The sequence below is a fragment of the Sarcophilus harrisii genome, chromosome 6, assembly GCF_902635505.1.
Source record: "Sarcophilus harrisii chromosome 6, mSarHar1.11, whole genome shotgun sequence".
In the NCBI taxonomy this organism is placed as follows: domain Eukaryota; kingdom Metazoa; phylum Chordata; class Mammalia; order Dasyuromorphia; family Dasyuridae; genus Sarcophilus; species Sarcophilus harrisii.
The window spans coordinates 139,050,226-139,067,897 of NC_045431.1; the positions used below are offsets into that span (position 1 = coordinate 139,050,226).

The window sequence follows — 17,672 nt, forward strand, 5'->3', positions numbered from 1 at the left end:
CTCACTTTTTAAATAATTATAGTCAGATTTATTATAGAAAATATTTCGTCATTTCTGACTAAAACTTTCCTATTTTTTCCAAACTTTTTTTCCTACTTTTCCTACTTTTTCCAAATTTTTGACATAATTCCCTTTTAGTTTGCCCTCAGGATCAAACAAGAAGTTATTTTCTAAACTGATCCTATAACAGTGGATTCCCATTTTCTGGTTTTTTGTTTGTTTTATTTCGTTTTGAATACCATGTAATTTAAAAATTATAGATAATAGAAATAGATATTTCAACCCCCAAATTTAATTTTATCACAGAAATACAGAACTGTCAGATAAAATCTTTAAGTTGTCTAAGGAAAGTTCTTAATTTTTTCTTTTCCTTTCAGACTATGAAGTCATGAAGCTATGAGTACATAGCTATAACTTGAAGCATTATTGAACAAATTATGTATCTAGAATTTTTTTTTTCCTCTTTTATCTTTGATTAGTAGTTTTTATCTTTATCATAGTTATTTCTGAGGGGAATCCTCCACATTCCATTTTTTCCTAATTAATGCAAGTCAGTACTTCCTTTTGGATGAAATGTTTTATGAAATTTATAGATCTCTGGATTGTCTAAATTCTTAGAAGACTGTCTTGTAATTTTCATTTGTAATAGGTACAATTGTGCAATCAGCAGTTCAGATGACCGCAGTCTATTTCGACGGCTGAAACTTAACTATGCAATCTTCGATGAGGGCCACATGTTGAAAAATATGGGTTCTGTGCGCTACCAGCACCTCATGACCATTAACGTATGCAATTTCTTTTCTGTTATTAATAAACTACAAATGTTTAAAACTTGCAAATTAAATGTATAGACTGTTATATTAGACATACCATAAGAACATCAAGTATAAAACCTCTTCCCTCAACATGGCAGGAGTGTCATACCTCCTTAGAAAAAAGGGGTAAAGATGGAAATTTCACATGGTCAGCTTGAATGTAGAACAAATTTAGACATGAAATGTTGATCTGAATGACTTCTATATTCTGACTCCTTTTATCATAAAAGGAAATTTACATGCTATGGAAAAAAGCTACTAGTCAAAGAGGCTAGAGTATGGAATTTTCAAACTGGCCATAGTGCTAATTAGTTGTATAAATTTATCATTTGACCTCATTTTCCTCAGCAAAGTGAGGAAATTGCAAATATATGATCTCTGACATCTCTCCTGGAACAAATTACTGGCATATTTACTCATGAGATATTGGGGAAAGGGGAATGTTTGTGCATATATGCATGTGTTTAAATTTTAATTTATATTTTTCTTTCTTTGTCATAGGCAAAGAATCGTCTGCTACTTACAGGCACTCCTGTTCAGAACAATCTATTGGAACTCATGTCTCTGTTGAATTTTGTGATGCCTCATATGTTCAGTAGTAGCACCAGTGAAATCAGAAGAATGTTCTCTTCCAAAGCAGTAAGCAGAGAACACCTCTCTCTCTCTCTCTCTCTCTCTCTCTCTTTCATACACACCACACACACACACATCCCTAGGACCAGTTTTCATTCCTTATGCCTTTTAGTTTTCATTTGTTCAGGGGAAACCTTAAACCATTTAGAATTGGTTCTTGGTGGGAAAACTAGACTGTTATTTATGATTCTTCTATATAATTGAACTATAGCTGGGAAAATGTTGGAAAATTAAAGCCCCTAAACTGGAGCAGCACATTTTTTTAGCAATCGTATGCAGGGGGGGAAAAATCCCTCATTATTTGACTTTATTGCAGAAGAAAAATGCCAAATTGGTACATATATTTCAAACAGAAATATATATAATATAATATAAACAGAAATTACAATTGCTTATAGTTCCTAAAATATTAAGTGCTCAAAAGTTTAAACTACAATATTTAGCTAGATCTTCTTTAAGAAGCAGATTATAATCTAACAATTACATCTTGCCTGGAATCAGTTTGGAATATTTGGAGAGAGGGGAGGCCCTTTCAGAATGGAGGTGTAAGAGAAGCCAAGAAACCACTATCTATGAGTGAATGCTTAAAAAAATAAATCATCTGTATTGTTGAGATTTTCTAAGTTTTGATTTTTTTCTTCCATTAGAAATCAGCTGAAGAACAAAGTATATATGAAAAGGAGAGAATAGCACATGCTAAGCAAATTATAAAGCCATTTATTCTGAGAAGAGTTAAAGAAGAGGTAATCTCTTCCTGTGTGTTTTGTTTAGCAGTATTATATTTTGTTTTATTTAAACTAGGAGACCAACATATCCTGTTTTATTTTCTTAGGTCCTAAAGCAGCTACCTCCCAAAAAAGACTGTGTTGAACTCTGTGCAATGTCAGAAAAACAAGAACAGTTGTACTTTGGTCTTTTTAACAAAATGAAGAAATCCATCAATGGCATGGGTATAAACTAATTATAACTTGATTTTTTTATAGCATTGTATTTATATACTGGTTTATGGATGGTTATGGATGGTTGCATAGTGGCTCTTATTTTGTTCTTTAGGTTAATGAACTAAAAGGATTTTCAAAAAATCGAATTATTTATTATCATTTAAAATAATAATTAGATTTAAATTTTAGTATGTACTTTCTGGCTTGCAGAGAAAAGCTCAGAAATGGGCAATGTGATGATGCAACTAAGAAAAATGGCCAATCACCCTTTATTACATCGTCAATATTACACAGCTGAAAAACTCAAAATAATGTCACAGCTGATGCTAAAGGTAAGAATGAATTCATCATAGTATGCATCCTCTTTATTCTTCAATTTATAGCACTTTTCCTAAGCTACAAATCCCAAATCTTCTATTTGTTTACTATATGACCTTAAATAAGTCATTTCATTTTTCAGATATTCCATTTCCTTGTTTGGATTAGAGATGCTCTAAATTCTCTTCTAGCTCTGAAAGCATGTAATTCTGTGAAAGTCGAAAATTATGTCAAAACCGAGTAGTATAATAATAGATTATTGTCAGAAGCAAAAATACTAATTAGTAGTTATTTGAAAAATACTCAGCCCCACTAATAGTTAAATGCAAACATTTTAAGGTGTATCTTTTAAGTTGGGGGGAAAAAAAAATAAAACAAGGAGATTAAGTGTTTGGCAATGTTATTATATTTACTTATTCATTGCTGATTGTATTTACCAGCTTTATAAAATCTTTTTGAAGAACATTCTGACAGTATGCAGTAAAAGTTAATTTAAAAAAATTAAATTTATTGACTCAGTAAATGGCATTGATTTGGACTATACAGTAAAAGGATATTGATAGCAAAAAAACTTAAAAATAATGATAGTATTTTGTGTACATGTGCATATATGGGTGTGTGTATATACACACAGATATACAAAATTACCTAGTTATATCATTTGGGATATTTTAGTATAATACTTCCATACTATAAAAATCAACAAATATGAGAAATACAAAGAACCTCTGTAAAATCTTTAAGAAAATGAAACTGAGAAACATTATTAATGTGCACTAATTACAATCGGCAAAAATGAAAGAAAAGGATTCTGATGGGTACATATACAAATGATGTTAGGATTTTTTATGCATTGATGTAATGGTTACTAGGAAGGTTTAATTGTTTTGTATTGATCAGAGGTAATGATGTTCAAGAAGTTGAAAATATATTTAAAACATTTGCAAGATTAAATGTTTTACAAAATTCTGTAAAGGAAGAAGGAAAAAGAATTTTTTTTATTCCCAAATTTTTGTGATTTATATTCACAGAAATTTGTGAACCAAGCCCTATTTCCTCATTTATTTTCTATAAGTTATATAGAAAGTTTGCATAGAATCATAATGCTCTTCTAAGAATTCAATTTTATTCTGATTTACTACTCTAAATGTGGTAAAGCAGATCTATGTGCATTTCTAATGAGTCTTGGGAGAAAATTACACTACTCACTATTTTTCTTTCTAAATAGTATGAAATACTTGATATGTGATAGATTTTTAGAATGTCAATAAGCTTAATTTCCACAAATTTCCTTCGAATTTTCTATAGATTCCTTTTTATTTAAACTGTGCTCTAGAGCTTAGATTTAGTACTTACATAGTACAAAAGTGTACTGGAATCCTGGAAAGCATTCATCAAATCTAATTCCCTCATTTGATGGATAGAGAGAAGCATGCACTCCTGCCTTCGCTAATCCAAGATTGCAAATGAAAAATCCAAGTTAGGGGGTAGAGGAGTTGTCACATAAAATTATCCTCCTGAATGTAACAACATTGAGGAAAAAAATAACTTCCCACAAAAGTGTCCAGTATAATTTACCAGAACAAAACAACCCCAGTAAATCATTAAAGCATTATTCTGCTTTCTGCCCTTCCCTTTCCCCTGTAATTTAGAAGTGACCCTAGGTTCTTAAAGCCTCTGCCAAGGTAACCCAAATTCTAATTTTTCTATTAAATTCCATAACCAACCACAAACAGTTTTTCTTTCTTTTTTTTTTTTTAATTAAAGTTTTTGTTTTCCAAACATGCATGAATACTTTTTCAACATTGACCCTTGCAAAACCTTGTGTTCCAAATTTCACCTCCCCTAAATGGCAAGTAATCCAATATGTGTTAAACATTGTAAAAATTATGTTAAATCCAGTATATGTATACATATTTATACAATTATCTTACTGCAGAAGAAAAATCAGATCAAAAAGGGGGGAAAAAAAGGGAGGGAAAACAATGCAAGCAAACAACAACAAAAAGAATGAAAATGCTATGTTGTGATTCATGCTCAGTTCCCACAGTCCTCTCTCTGGGTGTAAATGGTTCTCTTTATCACAAGATCATTGGAACTGGTCTGAATCATCTCCACATCCATCATCATATAATCTTGTTGTTGCCATGTACAGTATTCTCCTGGTTCTGCTCATTCCATTTAGCATCAGTTCATACAAGTTTCTCTAGACTTTTCTGAAACCATCCTCCTGATCATTTCTTATAGAACACTCTTCCATAACATTCATATGCCATGATTTATTCAGCCATTCTCCAACTGATGAGCATCTACTCATTTTCCCAATTTCTTGCCGCTACAAAAAGGGCTGTCACATTTTTTGCACATGTACAGCCGTAACATTTTAATAGATTTTTATCAGTCTTTTTGGTGATCATTTAATTACTCCATGTATCCCACCTCTTCCCTAAAGTCATCCATTATAATAGAAACATTTTAAAAGGAAGAAGAGAAAATAAAATCAGCAAGACCAATCATTACACTGAAAAATAATATTTGTGAAACACTTAGCACAGTTCCTGAAACAATAGATACTATGTAAATGCTCATTCCTTGCCTTCCCTTTTTTTATGGTTCCCCACAGAACAATATTACTACATTACAGTCATGTGTTATAATTTCTTCATCCTTTCTGCAGTTCATAAGTATTAGTTTCAAATTTGTTGCTACTACAATGCTACTGTAATTTGATGTCTATGGAGTTGTTTTGTCAGTGACCTCTGAGTGTCTACTACCTAACAGTATAGGACAAAGGACATAGACATTTTAACCACTTTATTTTGCTTAAATTCCAAATTGCTTTCCAGGATGGTCATATTAATTCGCAGATCCATCTGCAGTGCATTCCTGAATCTTTCTTTCAAAAATTCCTGCAAGTATTAATAAATTATTTCTGTCTTTGCCAATTTGCTGGGTATAAAGTAAAATTTAAGATTGATTGAATTTTTACACAGTTATTAAGTTTTCCATTCTTTTGAGAATTATTCCTATTCTTTGACTGCTTAGAACCAACTTCTAAGAAATAGACGAATGTTTATTAGCAGAATTTAATCTGAAATAATTTATGTATTAATTTAAATTAACTTCCATTATCTAATTTGCTTGTCCACATAACCTAATTCCTTTTCATTACTAGATATGACAAGGTCTCTTGAGTATCTGTGGGTAGATTGGTAGATTTATTTATTCTTGTTAAATATCCTTTTCTTTCATTAGTCATTTCTTTCTGGGTCTGTCCGTCTATGTCTCTCTGTCACACACACACATACACACACATCCCTTTTAAAAACACTTCTACAAAGTCAGCATTCTCTTTCAATTTTGTACATTTTAAAAGAAGTCCTATAATAATAAAAACTATTCTCATCTCTGCTTTTAGTTATAATGTCACTAAGGATCATTGTCGTGCTTTAATGCAGAAAGTTCTTGACTGTATAAGCTTCATTGGATTCATACTTTTTTGTTTGTTTCTGCATGTCTATTGGCATTTTATTTATTTTTACATCTCTGCGGGAGTAGGAACCATGGAAATGAAATGAATTTTACCTTCTCTTAGCTTTTAAAAATGTAAATTAAGTGGTAAGTGAATGTGTGATGAATTCAAGACTACTTTTATTAAATCTTATTTTTTTTCCTGCCAAAGAAAGTTGAACTTAAAAAAAAAAACTTGCAAAGTGTTTTTGTGTTTTTGAGATGTTTCACAAATTTAGAATTTCATTTATTCATTTCATTTTCATTTTATAAAATCAATTAGGGATATCCAAGTTTGAAGATAGAAATAGAAATGGTTATGAATATTTTATAATTGTAGTCTTTTAAACTTTTACTAAAATTAGTAATATAAAAAGGTCACTGATTAGTATGCTTATATCAGTGTACAAAATTACTTCTTAGGGTTGTGCTTTGAAGAATTAAAGACTGCTTGGATAAATAAATAGGTTACAATTGAAATTTCTACTTCTGTATTGTCAGTGACTCATTCAAGTTACTAAATCAGTGGCATTAGAATATTGTATAATTTAATTAATATCTGCTGTGTGTACTTATTTGCTTAAACACTAGTATTAATATTATTTTATTAATGTAATATAATTAATTTAGAGTTCCCTCATACTTTAGAAGTCATTGAGTTCAGACTTCTTAATTTACCAATGGCAAAGCTGAGGCTCAATATTGTGACTTGTCCAAAGCCATACAACTAGTTAATTTCAGGGGCAGGATTTGAATCCTGTCTTTTGACTCCATTAACTACATCATGCTGCTTTTCAAGGGTCTGAGGAAATTTTTGAGATTAGTTTCCTATGATCATATTGTAAAATCTACTTTAAAATAAAATTTCTTTTCTTTTGAGGAACCTACACATTGTGAAGCTAATCCTGACCTGATTTTTGAAGACATGGAAGTCATGACAGACTTTGAACTACATTTACTTTGTAAACAGTATGCACATATTAATGACTTTATGTTAGACATGGATCTCATTTTGGACTCCGGGAAATTCAAGAAACTAGAATGCATTTTATCTGAATTAAAAGAAAAGGTATTACTCAGAAATAAGTTATTGTGTATTTCCTTATCCCCAAGCCTTCATTTTTAATAGTTTGATTTTTTTAAAAATATAGTCTGCAGCTGCTAGGAGTGCTACTTTTTGTAAGATAATGGGATGTTATTGATTACTTCAGATTCCTACTGAATCTGAACCTATTTTAGTTTTACAGTTTTATTGGAATTGTAAAATTACTATTTTGAGGCTAGGGACTTTGTCCATTATATGACTTTACATTTAATGTACTTTACATTTTATATGTAAGTAGGATTGCATTATAATTCATTGCATTATGTTGGCAACAATCAAATCCTTAATATTTCAGTATAAGATGTGTGAGTTGAAAATGATAAGAATATAAAATAGTTATTCAATTTTCATAGTTTTTCAGCTGAAAACAGGCATAATTTAAGAAGCTAAAACCAGGTATGAAATAACCTGATTTCATTTTTTGGAAAATTTTACATATGCACTTTACTTTTTACCAAAAATTCTCTCTCTTGTCCCCTTCCATTTCCTCCAGGTGCTCTTCCTTCCTCTCACACTCTCATTTTCTTTTTTCTTCTTATTGAGGTGAACTACATTTGTAGTAAATTTATTAATGAACTGATATGAAAATCTATAAACATTTCTATAAATCCAGGTCCTCCTAACTTCTTTCTTGCTAACAAAAAATAATACCATCTTTTTAGTCACCCAGGCTCGCAACCTGAGAATCAAATTTAATTCATCCCTCTTCTGTCATTATATCCAATGAGATGCTAACTCTTGTTATACACTCTCATTTTCAATCTCTTCCTGTCTGCTATTGTCTTCCTATTTCATATAAATGCTCTGAACTCTCCTGTATTGAAAATTATTTAAAAAAAATTTTTTTAAAGCAGACTCAGTTCTTCATTTGATCTCAAGCTATTGTTCTATTTTTCTTCTCCCTTTTGCAACTAAACCCCATCATCTTTTCTTTCTTATCTTCTACTCGGTTTTCATGGTTGCAAGCATGCTTTCCATTCCACCAGTCAACTAAAATTGTTGTTTCAAATTTGCCAGTGTTGGAGCTGCTAAATTTAGTAACCTTTTCTCTTGTTCTCCAGATAAAGTTTGTTATTATTTAAGTTCTATAAAGTAATATTTTATAGTTTTTTATTATGGCATTGAAGAATAAATTAATTTAGGTAGAATTGTCATTTTTATTATATTAGCTTACCTTAACTAATTTAATTACTGTTATTCCAATTATTTAGATCTCTCTCTTGTTGTATCATATAGGAACACTACCAAGTATTTTATATTATCCTTTGTTATTTTTTTAATTTAGTATTTTTCTCCAATTATATAGTAAAGCAATTTTTAACATGTTTTTAAAACTCTGAATTCCAACTTCTTTCCTCTTCTCCCTTCCCACCCTTCCTCATTGAGAATGCAAGCAATTCAATATAAGTTATACTTTATGTAAAACTTTTTTTCCATAAAAAAACATGTTGTGAAAGAAAACATAGTCCTCTTCTTCCCTCTTAAAAAAAAAAAAAAACACTTCAAGAAAAATAAAAACTTTAAAGAGTATGTTTCAATCTGTATTCACACACAATTCTTAGGGGATGGATAGCAGTTTTCATCATAAGTCCTTCAGAGTTGTCTTGGGTCATTGTATTGCTGAAAAAAATAGCTGATCATCTTAACAATATTGTTGTTACTTTGTATATATAGTACGTTTTACTTTACATCAGCTCATAGAAGTCTTGCCAGGTTTTTCTGAGAGTATCCTGCTCATTTTAAAAAAATACTAAATAGTATTTTATTTTTAAAAAATACATCTAAAGTTAGTTTTCAACATTCATTTTTATAAGGTTTTTTATGTTCCATATATTTTTCTCCTCTCTTACTCTTCCCCAAGACAGCAAGTGATCTGAAACAGGTTATGCATGTACAATTTTATTTTATATTCTTATTTTCCCCAGTTACATGTAGAATAATGTTTTATATTTATCAGTTCTTTGTTATGCATAGCATTGTTTATCATGTCTTTCAGAGTAGTCATAGATCACTATATTGCTGAGAATAGCAAAGTCAATAAATTTTTAACATTTTAAACATATTTCTGTATTAGTCATATCGTGTAAGAAAGACAAGAACAAAAGGAAAAAAAGCATGAGAAAGAAAGGAAAAAAAGATGAAAATAGTATGCTTTCATTTGCCTTTAATCTTCATAATTGTTTCTCTGGATGTGGATGGCATTTTCTATCACAAGCGTATTGGAATTGTCTTGCATCATTGCTTTGCTGAAAAGAGCAAAGTCTATCAAAGTTGATCATCTGCGTAATATTGCTGTTACTATGTACAATGTCCTGGTTCTGCTCACTTCACTCAGCATCAGTTCGTGTGAGTCTTTGCAGACATTTCTGAAATCAACCTGTGCTCATCTTTTCTTGTAGAACAATAGTATTCATATCCATAACTTAGTCAGCCATTCCCCAATTGATAGACATTCACTCAGTTTCCAATTCCTTGCTGCTATAAATATTTTTTGTACATCTAGTTCCTTCCTTAATTATTTTACATGGAATTATTCGATCTCTTTTGCACAGTTGTTAATATAGAGAAATGCTGATGATTTGTGTGAAGTTTTTTTGTAGCTTACAGTTTTACTTGATGGTGGCTTTTTCTCAACACTTTACCTTGCTTTCTCTGCTACTTTTGACTTTCAACTTTTGCCTGCAGATGATCAACTTTGGTAGAATTTTTTGATGGCAGAATTCTAGATTTTTTTTTTAATCCCTAGTACCTAGCCATTTGTATTAGCAACATATGTTAAATTGAGAATAAGTCCTTAAGTATTCTAGCTTTAGTTTTTTGTTTTTGTTTTTTAACCATGAAGGAGAAGAAAAAACTCCAATAGGCTTAGGCTTAGTGTTACATTCTTTAGGAATAAAAGGTTTGTACTATAATTGGCCTAATGAATTCAGTAAAAATCCATAGATATGAAAATTTTTACATGCTAATTAGAATTTTAATTGATTTGTTAATTTGTGTCTGCTTTCTCTTCATAGGGTGACAGGGTTGTATTATTTAGCCAGTTTACAATGATGCTGGACATCTTAGAGGTTCTTCTAAAACACCATCAGCATAGATATCTTAGATTGGATGGAAAGACTCAAATTTCTGAAAGGTTGGCATTTTTACAACTGATTTTTTCCAGTGTCTTTAGAACATTTATTAGGCATTTTCTTATTTCTATTCTGGTAAAAACAGCAACTATAAAAACATAAAAATTTCTTTGACAACTGATATCTTCCAGTGTCTTTAGAACATTTATTATGCATTTTCTTATTTCTGTTCTGGTAAAAGCAGCAACTAAAAACACAATTTCAGATTTCTTGTCTTTGTGTTATTGTTAATTTAAAACTTTGTTCATGCCATTTAAATGCTTTTTTTGAGAAAACATGATAGGAAGTAGACCAGATATTTCTAGAACTTAGAATATTTTTCTGTAAGTTGAGTCATTTTTCTAATAGTAATTACTAAATAGATCTTTTTCAGAATATTTTTGGCATTGGCATTTCACTATTACCATATTTATGGACAATTGCTTATTGGAGATACTATTTCTAAGAACTCCTGTGGAATATAATATATTACCCCAAAACTAAAACATAAACTTGAACTTAGTGAAATTTTTTAACAATGCAAACCTTGGAATAGCAGCCCAAGAAACATATTAATTCTGGACAAGGAAAACCAAGACCCAATCACAGATTATTAACAGATGGGGACTTTACCTTTGCCTTTTCTTTAAGCCCCTGTGATTATGATTATACTTTCCACTTGCAAAATCTTGATCCACAAATAAAGGAGAATGTCTTGGGGCTATATCATCACTGAGGATAAAACTTTATCCAACTCTTTGTTAAATGTTATGACTATTTTTGAGTGGTTGAACTGGCTAGATACTTTAAACTTGTAAATATATAATTTAGAGAAAGGAGTCAGTGGAGAAAATAGGAAATGGAACTCAGAAGGATTGTAAAATTTATCGTTTTGACTACTAAAATACATACTTTTTTAGGTTTTACAAATATTATGCAAAGCTTCAAATATTACTATGTGAAGATGACACCAATCCACATGTGTGCTTTTGAGGGTTTTTTTTGTTTTTTTTTTGACAGAGATGGGTTGAGTTTCTTCATATATGCTCAACTATTTATCCCTCCTTTGTTTCAAGTAATACAAATTTTTTGACTAGCAAGTTTACTCTCTATGGCTTATAGCAGTAATAAATCCTTATTTTTGGCTTCTTAATATTATATACTAAACCATTGAAGGCAAAAATGTTTTTTCATTTGTAGTAGTATAAACATTTTGCTTTTTTAGAACTTTACATAGCTTTTCCAATTCAAGTGTTTTTATATTCTCTTTGATATCTTAAATTTATGAATTCGTTTTTTAGAATTCATCTAATTGACCAGTTCAATACAGACATGGATATCTTTATATTTCTTCTATCAACAAAAGCTGGTGGACTTGGCATAAATTTGACCTCTGCAAATGTTGTCATACTTCATGATATTGACTGTAATCCATATAATGACAAACAAGCTGAAGATCGATGCCACAGAGTAGGTCAGACTAAGTAAGTATACTGAATTTTCCCCTCTATGTCCTGACTTCTCACCTCCCCTTCTTTAGCAACCCAAATTGAAAAATTACCTCCAAATTGAAAAAAGAAAAAAATTGTTTTAATAGATAAAGCATATTCAAGCAAAAAAAAAAAAAAATTCCCACATTAGTGGTGTCAGAAAATTTAAGTTCTATTTCTGAGTGTTGTCTATTACCTCTGTTGCATAGATCATTTGGAATCACAATTGATGATAACATTGATCAGAGTTATTTGAGTCTTTCTCTACAATGTTATGTTATTCTGCTCATTTTCCTCTGCATCATTTTTTACAAGTTGTAACATTTCTCTGAAATTTTGTTTTGTCATTCTTAAAACATAATCTGCTTTTTTCAAAAACTGATTGTTTAGACATTCCCCAATTGATAAGCGCCTTATTAAGTTTCCTTTCCATAATAGAGATATGCTATAAACATTTTTGTGTTTTCACAAAATATTTTAGTCCTTTTTTTTCTTTGATTTCTTTGATTTTTGTTTGTTTCTTTGATTTTTTTCTTTGATTTAGTGATGTTTTTGTTTTTGAGGTATATGGTACAAGATTGCTCTACCAAGTAATTCTTTGGTAGCTTAGCATAGCATTGACTAAGTAAATTCGTTTAGGTATAATTATTTGATACTTATCAGTTATTCATCTTATGTAAGAAAAGATCTATATATTTTTTTATCAGATTTTTTTTTTTTTTTTTTTTTTTTTACCCCTCAAAACAGTATGGCTTTCTTGTATGTATTACAACACTTAAGATTTTTGTTTTTTTCAAAATGCAAAACAATGTCACATCAGCATTTAGTTTCCTAGAAATAAAACTTATTAACCACGGATATGAACACTAATTTGCAATGTTGCAGATTAGTTTGTGTTTGATGACAACAGCATAGTTGGTTTCCTTTTTTTTTTTAAGTACATCATGTAACTATAAATATGTATACAAATATTGGATTTAACATATTTAACATGTATTGGACTACCTGCCATCTAGGGGAGGAGGTGGGGGAGAAGAGGGGAAAATTTGGAACCGAAGATTTTACAAGGGTCAGTGTTGAAACATTACCCATGCATATGTTTTGTAAATAAAAAACTATAATAATAAAATAAAGTACATCATGGATGATAGTTGTTCCATAAGACACCAATGACTTTTCTGCCAAAACAATAGAACAATATTATCTGTGATTTGACTAGACAGGTAGCCTTGAAATAATAAGAATTCTACAGAATATTTTTTGTTTTGATTTAATTGGTTATAAGTACATTGCTATAAATTGCATTTGTAGCCTGCAGATACTGAAGATAGAATAGATTCTGTGTTTTACCTGTGTAGACTGTTACTTTAAAAGTACTGTTTGAGGCCCAACAGAGTTTAGCAAATTTATCACAACAACAATCCATTTTGTTAACTCTTCTCTCTTCTGAAATACATACTTCAGTGTGTTAAATAACATATGTTTTGTCTTGGGAAGTACTAAGAAAGCCAGATTGCTTCTTTGAATTACAGGACAGAAGGAGCAGAAAGAGTGGGTATAAGTTACAGACATGATTTTTTTATGGTTAAGAGTTTTCAAAAAATGAATGGACTTTTTAAAGGTAGTAAATTCACCATCACTGGAAATGTTCAAGTGCTGAGGAAAGGAGATCTATCAGGAAGTTTAAAGATCACCTTAGAATTTTTTGCGTAGTGCTTTATACTTCATTGAGTACTTTCAGAAATTTTTCATTTTATAATTTTTATCAAGTACCATGTGAGATTGTCATTGAAAATAAGGAAATAGCATATATAGAAATTTTGACTTCTCATTTGGTTAATTAGTGGTATAATCAGGGACTTAAAGGCTTAGTGGATATAGAATGCTGGAGTTGGAATAAGGAAAATCTAGGTTTGAATCCAGCCACTTGGGTTAGCTATGTGACCATGTACATATCACCAAAACTACTTCTTCTAATATTTATAGTATTTATCTCCAATTGTTCTTAGGAGGAAATGAAGTATTATATATATATATATATATAAAGTGCTTTTCAAATCTTTAAAGTATCATGATTCATTTTTCTTCATATTTAGAATCTCATTTTTTTAGTTCTTCATCTATTTTTTTTCCTATCCTGTGCTTTCTTACTATTTTTGTAGCATTATTTTCAGATGTTTTATTTAAATCTTTTAAAAAAAAAAACTTTTCTGTCATTTTCCAAGCCACTATATACTTTTCCCCAAAAGATCTATCCCCTGAAACAAAAAAGTACTGTTAAAGTAAAAGCAGTTGACATACCATTTCTGACAAGGTGTTTGATACTTGTTATTCACCATCTTTCTACTGAGAGGAGAGAAGTATGTTTCATCATCAGTCTTCTGTCAAGACTGGTCTTTACATTTATCTGAATTCTAATAAAACTACACTTTGTTTTCCTTTCCTGTAGTCATTATGTGTATTCTTTTTTTCCTCCTTATTTCTCTGTGGGTCAGTTCAAGAAAGAAATTATAATCGTGATTTCTCATGGCTTCTAATTTTTGTATTAAATTCTCATACCACAATTTGCATAGCCATTCTCCAGTCAGTAAGCATTTATTTTCATTCTAGTTTTTCGCTACCCCAAAAAATTTAAGATAAAAATTTCTTTTTATGACCCATGCCCAGGTAGAAAACTTTAGATCATTTTTATTATGTAAAACTTAGTCAGAAAGCACAAGTATCCTATAAAGTTACATAGAACCAAAAAAAAAGATTGTATGTATGACAAATAAAATGTTTGAGAAACAATTTCTATGGATTTAATGACTTTATTAATTATGGCTAGTGAATAATCGATAAAAGAATTGGTCATTTGGCCATCTATTATGAACCAAAGATAGGTCATGGTGACCTACTGATACTTATATGGCTTATGAAACCATGAACTTCTGATATTTATTTTAAAAGGATTTATTAATTTTAACATACTAATGACAAAAATTGCCTAGATTATACCCTTTAGAATTTTTTTCTTTTAAGTTTTAGTGATATTCTTTTAACTTCTTACTTTTTAAAAAATCTCTCTCTTCCCAGTAATTTTATACTACTCCTCTGCCCTCTTTTCTACCACTACTCCTTGTAACAAATAAACATAACCAACTCAAGAAATGTGTTGGCCACATCTGAAAATGTTTTCTTCATCTTATACTTATTTTCGGAGTTGTCTCTCTACAAAGCAAAAAGTCCTAATGGCCTTCATAGATGTTTTCTTTTAAGTTATTGTCATCATCATATAACTTATTCTTCAGATTCTGTTCATTTTACTCTGCATCAGTTGATCAAATTCTTCCCCTGAAGTTTTCATTTTAAATAAATTTGCTATTTGAAAATATTTTGTTAAATTCTTTTCAAAAATAAAAGCCCATTTTTTCATGAGCTCATCTAAAAAATTCAAAAGAGATTTTAAATATCATTTAGTGCTTTCTCTTTTCAACTTTTCCCTTCCCCTCCATTTTAGAGATAGAAAATTAAGGACCAGTGAACATGATGGGGTATCTGACCGCCTAGGAGGGAGTTTGTAGCTTAGGCAGAACTAAGAACCCACTATCTGAAGTCTAAACCTACATTTAGACTTGGAAATTTAAACGCATCTATTAAGTCCTCTAAAATAAGTTTTGTAATAACGTATGCTGTGTGCAAACAAATAGGAATAATAAAAATTTCCTGCTATCCCTTTGATTTTAGAGAAGTACATGTCATAAAGTTAATAAGTCAAGGAACAATAGAAGAGTCTATGCTCAAAATCAACCAACAGAAACTGAAACTAGAACAAGATATGACTACAGTAGATGAAGGTAAGTTCCTTGTATGCTCCATAAAGAATTGTTTGTTCCACATAATTAGCATCCTAGAAAATGAATTGTAATAACAATTATAATAAAGTACCATTCTCTAGACTTTTTAGAAACATACTGAAGTGAACTTTATATAAAAAGTTTGAAATATACTTCAGTGAGAAGAATTTTTTAAAATTTTAGTAGCCTGATTATTTTTATATATCTGAATAATATGTAGTAGAAGATGTTTCTCATTTAGTTCTTTAAAATTTTCAAAAACACTTACCTATGATATTATTTGATTCTTACAATATTACTGTGACGTAGGTGCTATTAGTTCCCTCTATTTTGTACTTAAGGAAAGTAAGGCCAAGGGAAGTGAAGTGATTTGCCTTAGGGACACAGCTAGCTGGGGGGGGGGGCTTCATTTTTCATTTATTTATTTATTTGCTTGATTATTTGTTTTTTATTTTTGCTGAAGCAATTGGGGTTAAGTGACTTGCTCAGGGTCACACAGCTAGGAAGTGGTAAGTGTCTGAGACCAAATTTGAACTCAGGTCCTCCTGACTTCCGGGCTGGTGCTCTATCCATTGTGCCACCTAGCTGCCTCTGTTGGGGGTGTTTTCATTGAATGGGAGAAAAACATAAAAACTGTAGCATTCAACTCTTACAACATTTGCTTTTAAATTTTTATTCTCTTTCTTCTCTTTTTCTGTGTCTAAATTGGTAATGAGCCTCTAGCTGTAACCTGACTGACCCCACTTTTTAAAGACCAGTATGTTGTTAAGTAGGTCATTGCCTATTTAGGTTATTTTTCCTTATACAGTGATAAAATTTTTCACCTCTGAATGTTCACATTTCTTTTCCTTTGCAGGTGATGAAGGAAATGTACCTGCAGATATAGCTACATTACTAAAGACTTCATTGGGTCTCTAAAATAAGGATTTCTAATTGAGAAAATACCAACTTGGTGCACCCAAGGACATAAACATTACTGAAGACCATGGGATTTATGAACATTTATAACTTTTTATAATACCCATATTGTATTTCTCATGGTATGAAAGATTTTTGCCACTAAATGAATTCTCCAGTTGCTCAAACCTGAAATATATAATTGCCACAGAAAAGTAGTCCTTAAGATGTTGAATAATCATATTTTACAAAGCAGTTTTCCAAATGGGGATTAGTTGGTGATTGTTTGTAACAGATCTGCTAATGCTTTAGATATGTCAGTATTTTTGTAATTATTTCTACCTCCAAATATATATAATACTGTCTTTCACTGGATAATGTGTGTAGATTTTTTACATGTGCCTTATTTGACGATGCTTATGTTTTGTTTTGCCTGTCTTAACTCATTTTTGAAGTACTGTTTTTCTATTAACTTAGTCAAATAAAACTGTATAGATTATGTAGCTTTAGTTTTGTTACTGTTTGAAGCAGATGCTCACCATTGTCATCAAGAACTCTGACAAGAATTTTAAGGTGGTGATCTTTTACCAACATCCCCCTTCACACCCACTCCTTGTTTGTTTAGGGACTGTTTAGTTTTCCTAAGAATAGTAATGAAAAAATCCTCATCTTGGATTTTTTTCCTAGATGTAAGGATTATTACTATGGATTACTTAATTTTTGTTCTTCCCCTTAGCTTTGCACTAGTTATGCACATCCCTTTGGCTAGCCTTATGCATGCCTCTTCATTTGCTTCTCTCAGCATTTGCTGCCCTGATGCTCGTTTCAGCTTTTTTTTTTTTTTTTTTTTTTTTTTTTTTTTTTTTTTGCTGTCCAGATCATTATTTATTCCTGCCACATCTCCATACATCAACAGAGTGTTGATGGAATTCTTCTAGGCTGGCAGAATAGATTCACTTATTGAATGTGAATATAGATTGAGGCAGCATTAGGTACTACACAGGAATTAAATACAAA

General features: G+C 30.6%; 1 protein-coding gene across 4 annotated transcripts in view; it reads left to right on the forward strand.

Moving 5' to 3' along the window:
- SMARCAD1 (SWI/SNF-related, matrix-associated actin-dependent regulator of chromatin, subfamily a, containing DEAD/H box 1) overlaps window positions 1–16,870 on the forward strand; it is an 86,014-nt gene extending 69,144 nt beyond the window's left edge. For all 4 annotated transcript variants that reach the window (XM_012551971.3, XM_012551970.3, XM_031942330.1 and 1 more), the window contains 10 exons: window positions 650–785; window positions 1,317–1,454; window positions 2,096–2,191; window positions 2,281–2,398; window positions 2,600–2,721; window positions 7,098–7,286; window positions 10,337–10,455; window positions 11,734–11,916; window positions 15,649–15,758; window positions 16,615–16,870. In XM_012551971.3, the coding sequence (XP_012407425.1) occupies window positions 650–785; window positions 1,317–1,454; window positions 2,096–2,191; window positions 2,281–2,398; window positions 2,600–2,721; window positions 7,098–7,286; window positions 10,337–10,455; window positions 11,734–11,916; window positions 15,649–15,758; window positions 16,615–16,676 (1,273 nt within the window). In that variant the 3' untranslated portion in view covers window positions 16,677–16,870. The remainder of the gene's footprint in view (window positions 1–649; window positions 786–1,316; window positions 1,455–2,095; window positions 2,192–2,280; window positions 2,399–2,599; window positions 2,722–7,097; window positions 7,287–10,336; window positions 10,456–11,733; window positions 11,917–15,648; window positions 15,759–16,614) is intronic.
- The last annotated feature ends 802 nt before the right edge of the window (window positions 16,871–17,672 follow it).